At 35.3% G+C, this 12971-nt stretch overlaps 1 protein-coding gene across 2 annotated transcripts in view; it reads right to left on the reverse strand.

Moving 5' to 3' along the window:
- The window catches only part of LAMA2 (laminin subunit alpha 2), a 626305-nt gene that overhangs the window by 168307 nt on the left and 445027 nt on the right, over positions 1-12971 (reverse strand). For both annotated transcript variants that reach the window (XM_082406304.1, XM_082406303.1), the window contains exons 29-30: positions 12310-12444; positions 444-568 (exon numbers count right to left, since the gene is read on the reverse strand). In XM_082406304.1, the coding sequence (XP_082262430.1) occupies positions 444-568; positions 12310-12444 (260 nt within the window). The remainder of the gene's footprint in view (positions 1-443; positions 569-12309; positions 12445-12971) is intronic.

The raw sequence follows: 12971 nt of genomic DNA on the forward strand, positions 1-12971 counted from the left end.
CAATTATTTCCTTGATAATTCTTTACCAATCATGAAATAAACACATAAAATGAATGGAAACAGCTAAAAAATTTATATAATATGCATCAAACAATCCTTCATAGCTGAATTTATGGCAGAACTATATGCAAACACTAGACCTTTCTAAAAATTTATAAAATTATACACATTTGTACATATATTATTTATTTCATAAATATAAGTTAATATTGGTATTTACATTTTAATTAATAAGCATTATTTATTTGGGACAGAGTTTTAAAAGAAAAATGAACCATAGAGTATTATGTGCTCACTTTTGTCATGTTTTTATGTTGTTTAAAAAATCTATCTTAAATTGAGATTTTTGTCTACGTGAAAAGAATAGCCAAGTCATAGAAAGCCCATGTGCTACACAGATGGTGTTACTCATTGGGAAACATGGTAATATTTCACAATCTTACTTGTTGCTGGAAGAAATCAGAGGGCAAGCACATTGCTGACAGTCATCTGGCAATCCCTTGACAATGCCATAATATCCAAGAACACATCGTTCACAGAAGTCACCAGCAGTGTGATGTTGACAATTCTGTAAAGGAAGAGGGATGTTTGTTTTTAAATTAATGAAGGAATGTAATTTATCATACAGCTCCCCACCTACGAGTTTGTGTGCTCCTGTGAACACACATCCACATGTGCACACACACATCACTGAGAGAGAACTCAGTTCTTAAACATATTGATACATATTTTTAAAGAAGCTCTCTGATTTGAGAAACGAATACTGGGCTGTTGTAGCTATACTGACAAGAGTTTCTGTTCTCTTTTCCCTACATCAATCTCTGCATTAATTTTTCTCTTACTCTAATCTGGGGAATAGACTTCACAAGTTTCTAAAATTTATTGTATCATCTGGCTATTTATGTTTCTTCTCTACAAGGTGTTAAAAAAGTGCTAAAAGTCCTGGGGTCTTGGTGCATACCCATCAGTGGACTTTTTGAAATCAAACCAAGGTGGAAAACATAAATATTTTAAGAGGCAGAAATAGCAAAAAAAAAAAAAAAAAAGTCAGCCTAGTTACCACATTAAGAATGTTATTCATCTAATTCTTGCCAAATGTTGATCATTCTTTATAGATAGAGAGGACCCAACCTAAAACCAGGGATCTCAAGTCAATATTTTCTTTTTATGTTTGCATACTAAGAGGTACTTGGGTAATATGCTTTAAGACACTTCTATAAGAAAATGAGAACAGTTTCAGAATATTGTGTAAACAGTTTTGAAATTAAAATTCTCACAAAGTGGAATTTTATTTAACAATATATTTAGCAATTATTCACGCAATATGGACTTAGGAAGAGCTACAAGCCAGGTACTGAGAAAGGCACCGGGAGGAATCAAATGAGGGAAAAGGTAAAATAACATTCTAACCTATAAGAATTTATTTCCACTTTTGGAAAAATTTTTTAAAATGGCAAATAAGAAACATGGCAAATAAGAAATGTGGAATTTAGTGGAAATGGGACAGTTGACTTTAGGAGTTGAGAAAAAGGAAGAAATAGAAGGAATTTAGAGTTGGATTTTAGCTTGATTTTATAAAACCACATTTGGAATGGTCAGAAGGGTAATTTCTTATAAATAGTATTTTTTAAAAGGTTAAGAAGCAAAAATGTCAGTAACAAAATAAATGTATATATATGCTAGTGAACCCATCTCCTGATCAGCTCAGCTGGAACCACATAGCCACCTGTGGGCTCTACAGGAAGCAAAAATGTCAGTAACAAAATAAGTGTATATATATGCTAGTGTCCCCATCTCCTGATCAGCTCAGCTGGAACCACATAGCCACCTGTGGGCTCTACAGTAAATTTCCCATATGCTGGGCTCTCTGCTTTATTCAATTAATCTAGAAGAACATATTTATTTTTCATGTGTCGTCTAATGGCCAGTGTTTGGTATGGTATGTGTGGTCATTCACCACAAACAGTAACTGAAGTCTCTTCCTCTGACTCTTTTTATGTTTGTGTTACTCTCTGGGGAGAAACCATGCCATTATCACAATGAATTTTAGAATACTGTGGGTTTTTTTTTTCATTCTTTGGTGCTATATTTGAAAATACATTGTGTTACTTACAGATAGATTTTATAATTCACTCTTAAATGGATCCAGTTTTCTATATGATAGGATGCAAATCTCAAATCTTCTAATTCCCCACCTCACTCTCAGCAGATGTTAGCCCTCTATTTTCAGGGAAAAGGAAGCCCTCATTGGGTGTTCCCTTAGCTTCCCGCCAAACAACACACCGTCTTGTCTGCATTACTTTCCATCCCTTCAACATTTAGTTCTGTTCACAAGAAGTGGTGTGTTGTTCTCTGTCTAAAGCTGCTCTCTTCCTAAACTCTGGTTTAGGAAGAAGGCCCTCCTGTCTCCCATTTCCTCCAGCACCTGCATTTTCTCCTTCTTTGATGGCTTATTTCCATTGACAGTTGAGGTTGGTCAAGCTTTTCTTATCTTAAAAAAATTTCTGGGGTTTCTGGACAACTTCCATCCTATGTTTGATAGGCTTTCTAAAAGCATTGTTTACATTGCTGGTCTCTACATCCTCATCTCCCTTTCACCTCTTCATTCTTTAAACAGGCTCTCTCTCTCTCTCTCTCTCTCTCTCTATATATATATATATATATATATATAAATGTATATATATATTCTTTTCCATTATAGGTTATTACAAGATATTGAGTATAGTTCCCTGCGCTATACAGTAGGTCCTTGTTGTTTATCTATTTTATATATAGTAGTGTGTACATGTTAATTCCAGACTCCTAACTTATCTCTTCCCCTCCCTCAAACAGGCTTCTGATTTCACCATTGAAAGATAAGTCCAGACTCATGCATAAGATCTTTGTTGCTAAATCAAAATTTACTGACAATAATCACTCTTCATGATATATGAATTATCTGCAGCAGCTGATATTTCTGGTCACTCTTTCTTTGAAATTTTCTCTTCCTATGGGTTCTTTAATAGTACAGTATGTTGATTGTTTTCCTACCTCTATGGCTACCCTTTCTAACCCTCCTTCATGGATTCTTCTTCCCCTTTCTGTTGAGTAAGATTGGGGTCCTTGATTCTAATTTTGGCTCTTATCTCTTTTCTTTCCTACATTTTCTACCTTGGTGATTTTAACCATTACTAGAACTTCAGCTATCTTCTATGTACCCCAAACTCTAAATTTTATATATTCTGCCTAGATATCTGTCTCTAATGAGTTCCAGACTTATGTTTCTAATTGCTTCTTAGCTAGGTCTTATTGCATAATGCAAAAGCATTTGAATTTGAGATGTCAAAAATCAAGCTCATCTCTTTTAAAACCTGCTAATACTCCTGCATTTCCCATTTCATTTGTGGTCACTATCATCTCTCTGGCATGGCAAGGAAGACCTTTATAATCTGGCTTCTGTTTACCCCTCCAGCCTTCTGCCTAGCCACTGCAAACTTTGCACTCTATGCTAAACCCATATGCGACCATCTGGAATTCTCAAATTATGCAGTGCTCTCTCTTACCTCTAGAACTTTTCATATGCAAATCCCTTGTTCTGGAATGTTTTTCCTCCTCTTACCTGGCTAACACCTATTCATTCAGCTCTCATTTTCACTGTTGTTTTCTCTAATAAACATTCCCTGATGCCCCAAGTCTGGGCTAAATGCTCCGTCTAGCTCAACACAGTGACTGAAATATGTTGACATTCAATGACTATTTTGAACGACTGCATAAATGAATGCATGTTCTAGGTATTATAGAGGAAACTGGTCAGGCTTCTTAAGACGAAGAAGGCCAAGCTTCAAGTCTGATGACTGCAGAAAGGTGGTTAGCAGGGAAAGAGGGTTTGTCGTATTCGGATATTGATTTAAGTACCATAATCCTCTCTCATTCAATCATCCAAAGGAACCACTGTATTTTAGCAATAAAATAGCCATTCCATATTTAACAGTAGCATGGTGAGTGATAATGGTTCCAAGATAAAATAATTATCTATGAATTGCAGTCTCAAATCATTCAGCAAGGTGCCAAATGATGAATAAGTGTCAACTGGGGAGTGTTTTAAGAACATACTTTATAGTTATAGAAATGAACATGTGCTCCAAAATACATGGAATCTAGAACAATAATTGTCAGCTTTTGCCTTTGTAAAGAAACTAACTGCATGAGTTATTTTATGTAACCTCCTATAACATCGATAACGGAATCAAAACAAAAAATAATGCTAATCATTACTAAAAATACAGAGATTGAAAAATATGGTTTGCCTCTTTTATACCTACAACTCTGTATAATTTCTTCACAGAGAAAGCAAATATTTTAACTTTCTTTGGATAGTCAATCTTTCACAGGGTTGCTGACATACTAAACTTGGTTAACGGAATCAAATGTCCCTGTTAGGTCCACAAACACAGCACATAAATCATGATGCTATTTTTGAAACTTTTTGACATAGACCTTTCATATGACTTTCCTGTCTGCTCTGAAATAGTGGACATAATATTTCCTTGTATAGAAATTAATCTTTAGGAAAAATTTTTATATTTTTAGATGCCTAATGAGAAGTTTAATGATCTCGAGATTAATATGTGCTACTATCTTTTCAATAGTAGATCAGAATATATGGCATTTGTTTTCGTTTTTGTTTTTTGTACATGGGAAAACTGGTGGTATATATTCTTTCCACTAGATAAAATAAATATTATATTTATATTTGGTATCTTAATACTAAGGTGAGAAGTTACTTAACCTTCTTTCCTTATAGGGATGCCTCTACACATTCCTTGACATATTATTAAATGCACAGATTCTTATAAGGCAGCCCTTTTCATCTTGTATAACTACAAGCTATAAAGTTTTTCCTTATGCTAAATGAAAACTTGTTTCACTCTAATTTTTAGTCAGTGATCCAAATTCTGCCTTCTGAAGCTATGCAGATTAAGTCTAATTCCCATTTCCTGGGGAAAGTCCTCAAATATCTAAAGAACACTATTATGTCCTAAATCTTTTTTCAATCTAAATACCTTTTTTTCCCAAGCTAAACAGCTAACAACTCTGGTTACTCAGAATTTCTCTTAAAATAGAGATTATTAATTTTGCAAATATATTTAACGTACTTCCTTCCTTGATCTTGATCTTGTACAAATGAATCTGTAGTCAAGTAAGAATTCCTATTTCACAGAAGTTGCTACTATGTGTCATTTCCTTTGTTCTTTCCCTTAAACACTAGAATATAAACTCCTAGAGGGCAAAGTTCACACATTCCTCATCATTATTCTCCCAGCACCCACCACAGTGCCTGAACTTTGGAAATACTTATTAACAAATGCCTCAAGAATGAATAAACAAGTGAGCCTACCTAAGTTCAAAACCTATTCTATTAATTTCATCTCGTTAATTGTAGCTCATAGTTCCACCTGCCAGGCTCTTTTTGATTCTTGACCACCATTCAACACAGTAGGTAAAACTTCTAGCTTTACGTCATCTGAATATTTGATAGATCTCATCCAAATCACTGATAAAGATTTTGAACATGACAGGGTCAAGCACAAACCCTATGCCTCATCATTGGAGACATCTCTAGAACTTATTCGAGGTCATGCTGTTCAGCAACTTCTAACTTCTGTTACCTGATTACCACTTGGCCCATATTTTCAACCATGTTTGTGAGGATATAATGAAACATTCTATCAAATGCCTATTTAAACAAACCAGAGTTTGAACCATAGATCTAACCCTTATAGGCTTATGACTTAAGCAAATTATATAATTTCTCTCAGCATCAGTTCATCAACTGTATTAGAAGGAATAATCCTGTCTGTCTCATAAATTTACTGTAAGAATAAATGAGAAAAGATCTATCTACAGTGGCAAGCCCTGGTTCTGGTACATATATAAGGTTGGACACATGGTAGCTGTTACCATTTTTACTAAATTTGACATATGATTTATCACACTGTCTGATGAATTTGAAATTATACTGAGATTCAGGGACCTAGAGTCTCAGATATCATATACATAGTAACTAGCAATTAGTTTGATATGTTTTATTTTGAGGGAACCTATTCTGATTCCTAATAAGCACTGTTTATGCTACACTGGAGACTGAAATCAATCTGTTTCTTATATTCTACAATACTTTCCTTTATAAAACCTGGAATGACATTTCACTGCTTTCCATCCTGTGACAAATTTCATATTTTCATGATTTTGCAAATATTTTTCATAGATGGCTCTTAATCACACTGCAGATTCTATCAGTATTCTAGGGTATAATTCACCTGGACCTTCAAATCAAACTCATTTAATCAGCTAAAAGTGTGATTACTCTCTCTCACAATCTCCAGGTACCATTCTGCAGTGGATTTGAAACCCGAGTCTAATGCTTTTTAGCCAAGGCTCTGTAAGTTAAATTTTTTTAGGATTAATTTTCAGAGTTATAATGAAATGCTAATAATTCCTATCTTGGTAAGAGGTCAGATAGATTAAATAAGATAAGGTTTATAAAACACCTTAAATACAGTAGATTACAGTTATGAGATTATTTACTGAGGATATAGCTAATTGATTACCACAGATACTGACAGTGTTACAGACAACAGGGCAGATCAATGATAGAGATTTATTTTATCCTTTTCATTTTAAAATAAGAATTGTGATAGAGTGAAAATAATATTTTCACAAACTATTTGGTCTTGAGAAGTTATTTGCACTAGCTGGGACTTCAATTTTCCCACGTAAAATATAGGAGAAATAATATTGACTATAGAGCTATAGTGATAAATGATAATATATATGTTTATAAATAAATATAGGCATAGATGTGTGTGTTATATAAACTATGAAAATTCTATCTATCTATCTATGTGATTGTGTATGTATGTGTGTGTGTGTGTGTATGTGTGTGTGTGTGTGTGTTCTGATTAGTATTAATTCACCTATCTCTTCTCCCCCTTCTGGCTTGGGGTTCAATATCATGTAGGTTTTACTCCTCCATTCTGAAGAAAATTTTCCTTAAGGGGTAATGGTCACTGAGCTATTGGTAATAACATGCCTATGTGTAGGATTTATTAGCACCTACAAAGAAGCAACAGCTCTCTTGTAAGTGTCATGAGGAATTATGAAGAGAATAGTTACAAAATGATGTGGGTTTTATTTAACAGTTGAAATGCCTAGCCTGTGAAGTTTTCTATAGTTTTGTTTCTTCTCTACCCCTTATTTTTGAAGAAAGGAATAAAGAAAAGAAAGTGAGAAAATCTAGTATAGCGCTGGATATAACAGTGGTTTTTTACATTAATTTTTGATTATTTATCATCTGATTGGTTCTTAGACTATAAATAGTGGCTAACATGTATGGTAATGATCATCTTTATCATCATCAATCATCATAGCTATCACTTCTACTATAGAGCTTATCATGTGCTAATTAATGTTCTAAGCCTTTTATCTAGTATTTCACTGAATCCATAGAAAAACTCTATGAGTAGGTACTATTCATATCCTCATTTTATAAATGAGGAAATTAAGACACCACTGAGGCTAAATAAATTGACTAGGCCCACACAGCCCAAAAGGGATGAAGCCAGGATTTGACTCAAGGCAGTCTGACCAGAGTCATGCTTATAACCACTATACTGACATAGAGGGCATTGCGCTGTGTAGTGGATATGATATTAAACTGGGAAACACAGTACAAATAGTAAAGAAATCAGTATGCTTCAGTTGCCTCAGTTATAGCATCGGAGTAATAATAGCTATTTTCTATTTGCCTCACGGGGCTGTTTCAAAGATAAACAAAGTTGTCTAAATTCAGAAGTTATAAGTTCCCTGAAGGAAAATATAAAAATTCAGAGCACAGCAATTTATACTAGCTGTGCATGTTTGATGCACCTATGTATTTATTTTTTACTTCATCTAGGGATATCTCAGAAAATAGACCTCTAATAAGGATCCTTAAGGCACAAAAATAGATATAGTAGCCTATTGGTCAAAACAGGACAATATAATGACAGCAACTTTTTATCCTAAATAAAAATGAAATTAAACTGTATATTTTGTGAATGCTTCTAAATTATTCATATGGAGTGACATTACTATTAAAAATTCCAGCAATGACTGCATAAGAAAGAAAAATGCATTTAATTCTCACTTAAGAATGCATAAGTTAACCACCTCCTTGAAATTATCTATTCAATTTTACAAGCCAGTAGATTGGTGAAAAAAATGCTACACTTAAACCAAATCATGATTATTTCAAGAATTCAAGGATGGGTAAGACCTTCACCTCCACTCCAGTCCTCACAAATAAGCATATGATAAATTTCCATATTCTGTCTTGATTGAAAGAAGATATCTTTAAGAAGTCAGGAATAAAAAGAAGTTTTCTTAACACGATAAAAAATATTTACCTTAAACTAATCACCAGCCTCATACTTTGTGGTGAAAGACCTGAGGCTTTCGTATTAAAATCAGGAATAAGATAGGAAGCTGACTACCTTCCAATTTAACATTTTTTGGGAGACTTAATCAATGCAAAAAATGAAATTATTATACTAGATATAGCTCTGGCAAGGAAGACACAATTATAGTTATTGCAAATATTATTGTTGTAAATATAAAAATAACTGAAAGAATCAAGCAAGAAACTTCTAGAACTAGAAAAAAAGTGGCTGGATATCAAACACATGTAAAAAATATATTTTGTCAATATTTACCAGTAATGACCAGATAATAAATACACTGAAACAAAAAAATGTAATGCTCACCATTAAAAAGAAAATGTAAGATAATTGGCAATAATTTTAACATAACAAATGCATAGCCCATACGGATAATATTAAAAACTGTGAGACATAAAATGTTTGAATAGAGAAGAGTATCATTCCTGGGTTTAGGGAGGATAGCTGAATAGTGTAAAGATAGCAATTCTTTACAAACAGGTTTAATGCATTTTCAATAAAAATTCCAGTAATGTTTTTTTGGGGAAGAGATTAAAATAGTGAATCAAAATGTCATTTGGAAGAATATATAAGTACATCAAGTTAAGAAAATTAGGAAAAGAAGAGTAGTAAAGGGTCTTGCTTTACCAGAATTTATAACGTACTATAAAATGAAGGTAATCAGAACATTATAATAGGAAATAAAAGGTAAGCAGAAAAGAATAGATGATCCTTTAAACATATCTTAAAATGAACAAAACAAATGTGTATATATTCAGATACCATGATGTGTCAAGGAGAAAAGGAAATATTAACAAATAAATGTTTCTTTAAAGTAACATATTGAGGAAAAATTATCTCCCCACATTATAATAAATTTTGGAAAGATTAAAGAGTTGGCTCTAAAATTTAATCATAGAAATAATGGTAAATATTGTGAGATCTCAGTATAGATATTGAAAGTCATTGCCTGGGTGAGATCTCCATGAGAATGAGTGTAGTCAGACAAGCAAATTGCTCCAAGGATTGAATCCTAGGAATACCAGTATATTGATTTCAGGTAATGAGGAGAAAACAGCAAAGAGGACTGAGAAGGAGCAGCCATCTAGCTTGAAAAACCCTAGAATATCATGTCCAGAAAAGAAAACTGAACAAAAGCTTCGAGAGGAATGGCTGATTCAGAGGAGCAAATGCTGCTGATAAATCAAGTACAATGAAGAGCTGAACACTAGTAGTTGGTATGCATACAGTGGTGGAGGAAAAGCCTGATTTTAGTAGTTCAAGGGAGAATGGTAGGAGAGAAATTGTAGACAAGAGTATAAACTCTTCTCTATGTGAAAGGAGAGGAATGAAGTGGTAAAAATCAAGAGGGGAAGTGGAGTCAAGAGAGATTTATTTATTTGTTTGTTTGTTTATGTTTTTTAAGATAGAAGAAGTACCAAAAAGTGATTCAGAAGGGAGGGGAGAATAGGCATGGCCAGAGTGATGTCCCTGAATCAGAGTGATGTCCTTGAATGGGAGGGCGGGCTGGGATCTAGAGCATAGATGGCAGAGTTGGTCTTTTCTACAAAGAACAGTTCATCCAAATTGGTGGAAAAACCAGAGTAATTGCACACAGATGCAGAAAGGTAGGTGCATGTGTTAGTGGGAGCTTGGGTTAGTTCTCTTCTGATTGTTTTTAACTTCTCAGTGAAATAAGAAGAAACAAGGCCATCAACTGAAAGTAAGGATGGAAATGGGTCTGGAAGGGTTTGGGATTTGAAGAGGGATGAGAAGGTATGAAATTATCACGCAGGAATGTGAGAGGCACTGGACTGGAGAAACGTGGCATGATGGAAGAGCAGCACAAAGGTTCCCTTTGAAGTGAGTGATAGTGAACATACGGTGAGACTAGTCAGCAGAGTTGACTATTTTCCACAGCTGCATTCAGATTAGAAGGCATAGGTATTGGAGGAGTAGGATTTAACCAGAGTTGGAATTCACTGAGTAAACATAAGTAAAGGAGTGGTAATAAGAGAAATGAACATTACAAAGCAGTGATATTAAAGAAGGGTCATCGGACTTCCCTGGTGGTGCAGTGCTTAAGAATCCGCCTGCCAATGCAGGGGACATGGGTTTGATCCCTGGTCCAGGAAGATCCCACATGACGCAGAGTAACTAAGCCCGTGCGCCACAACTACTGAGCCTGTGCTCTAGAGCCTACAAGCCACAACTACTGAGCCTGTGTGCTGCAACTACTGAAGCCCACGCGCCTGGAGCCCGTGCTCTGCAACAAGAGAAGCCACCGCGATGAGAAGCCTGCACTTGCCGCAACTAGAGAAAGTCTGTGCACAGCAACGAAGATCCAACGCAGCCAAAAAAAAAAAAAAAAAAATGGGGTCATGAATATTAAGCTGGTTAAGAAAGTGAGGGCATGAGAAACATAAGGAATGATAAAGATGTGAGTGTCGATGATGAGACAAAATGTTGACACTGAAGTACTAAGAAGAAGTGAACTGGAAAGAAAAGAAACGGTGGTCAAAGGAGAGGATAGTTGGCATTGAGGCTATAGAGGCACTCAGTTCGTGGTAATGACAAGTTCTCAGACAGGCTCATGGAGTGAGGACAAGACGTGGGAAGAGTCCATTTTATGGGCATCAAAATCACCAGGAATTATGATAGGAGTGGTGCTAGAGTGGATGGCAATGATACAAAGGAAAAATCTTCAAGGAATGAGGTGGGTGACCTGAGGGTTAGTAAATAGCTTCAACAAGCAGGTGTAGTGGGCAAATGGATGGAGATCTGAGATTCAAAGCTAGGTGTTGTTACAGAAGAGAAAACAAGGATGACCTGAAAGTGGCAATGAGGAGCAGGGCCACTGCGCCACCCTCAGGCTCAGGGGAGTGAAGAGTGTGAGAAAAAACAGTGGCTTCCACTTGAGAGCACTGCCAGGGGAGTAGTGTGTTGGGAAACCAGGTTTCAGTTTGAGCAAATAAAGAGGACCTCAAAAGAAGAGGGAGATTACGTAGGGGATTTTGCTGATGTCTGGTCATGAGTTCCACAAGGCTCCATGAAAGAGTTTCAGGAGATGAGGAGAGGTGGGAAATGAGTTCAGCAGAGGAGACACCCAGAGTTGCGTGGGGACTAGAGTCTGGGGACCCTAAGTGGTGACACAGGGAACCTGAATTTCTCCACAGTCCTGATTGTTCCAGGGGTGACAGAGTAGGGTGTTAGCAGGAACACAATAACAACAAAAAAATAAGAGCAGTCAAATTTTTTAAAGAAGTGGTTAAATTATGGGATATCAAATCAAAGATTGTAAAGATTTTAGAGACTATTTAACAACATAATATGCTCATGATATGTACATTTTTTAAAATGCAGAACATAAAACTACACCTACAGTGTTATATAAATCTTCTTTATAAACACATACATAAAATTGGTGGGAAACACATAAAATATTAAATGTTTATCTTATGTTGAATTTTGGGTGACTTTTATTTTTTTCCTTAACACTTTTCTATGATTTCCAAATTTCTTACGAAGAGCTTATTTTTATTTATAATCAGAAAAAAACCCTCATGTGATTTTTAAATAAATCGTTGTGTTGTCTGGTATTTGACTACGATGCTGTTGATAATAATATACTATTTCTTGACATGAGCAGTGGTTTTTCCAGTTATAACTTTTTAGTTACTTTAAAAAATGCGTAATATGGTAAATGTATTTTTTTCCCCACGTTTTGTTTCACACACACACACACATTCAGTTAAGTCCCCTGCAGGTTAGCTGACCTCTGCACTCAGTATATGAATATGTGTAAAGAGAAATGAGCACATGGGCTTTGTTCAAGAAAGGCTCAGATGAATACCTGGCATATGGAGGTTTCAGGGTCACACAGGCTGCTGTGTCCATGACACTGACATGGAACACAGGTGCCCAGGGCTGGTCCAGGGGTACGGCCACCTGGCTCAGAACGCAGTCGATAAAATCCTGGCATGCAGGCCTGAAAGAAAACGAAGCCAATTAGGACAGCCAAATTGGAAATCTTTCTTTAGGAACACTTGGGTTCTTCAGCAGTTAAAAAGAAGGATTTCTTTCTCCCCATCAGCGGTAAAGGCAACACCGCTTAGAAACAATGAATGTCACTTTTGATTCCTAATGTGTATTCTGCCTGGTCCGTAGAGTATACACGCAGCATCTGTGTCATCAGACTTTAGCAAAGGAAAGTTGTCATTTGCAAATACCACTCAGCCTGGACAAACTTCAAATAGTCTTCTTTTTCTTGAAAAAGAAGTTTGTTTTTAAATAAAATTGTCATATGGACTAAAGAGAGAATTCCAATGTCCTTGACAACCTAAAATCTGCTTCCACTGTGCTTGATGGGTAACTAGGAAATGTCCAATGAGACTCAGAAAAAAATTAAATAAATAAAAAAGTGTCACGGTCGTGTTATTTATATCAGTATATTTTGAAGACTATAAAAGTAAGAAATTCAAAATAATAAAAGTTCTACATGTCTTGGGAATATTA

Source organism: Balaenoptera borealis (assembly GCF_965194805.1).
Source record: "Balaenoptera borealis genome assembly, chromosome: 9".
NCBI classification, from domain to species: domain Eukaryota; kingdom Metazoa; phylum Chordata; class Mammalia; order Artiodactyla; family Balaenopteridae; genus Balaenoptera; species Balaenoptera borealis.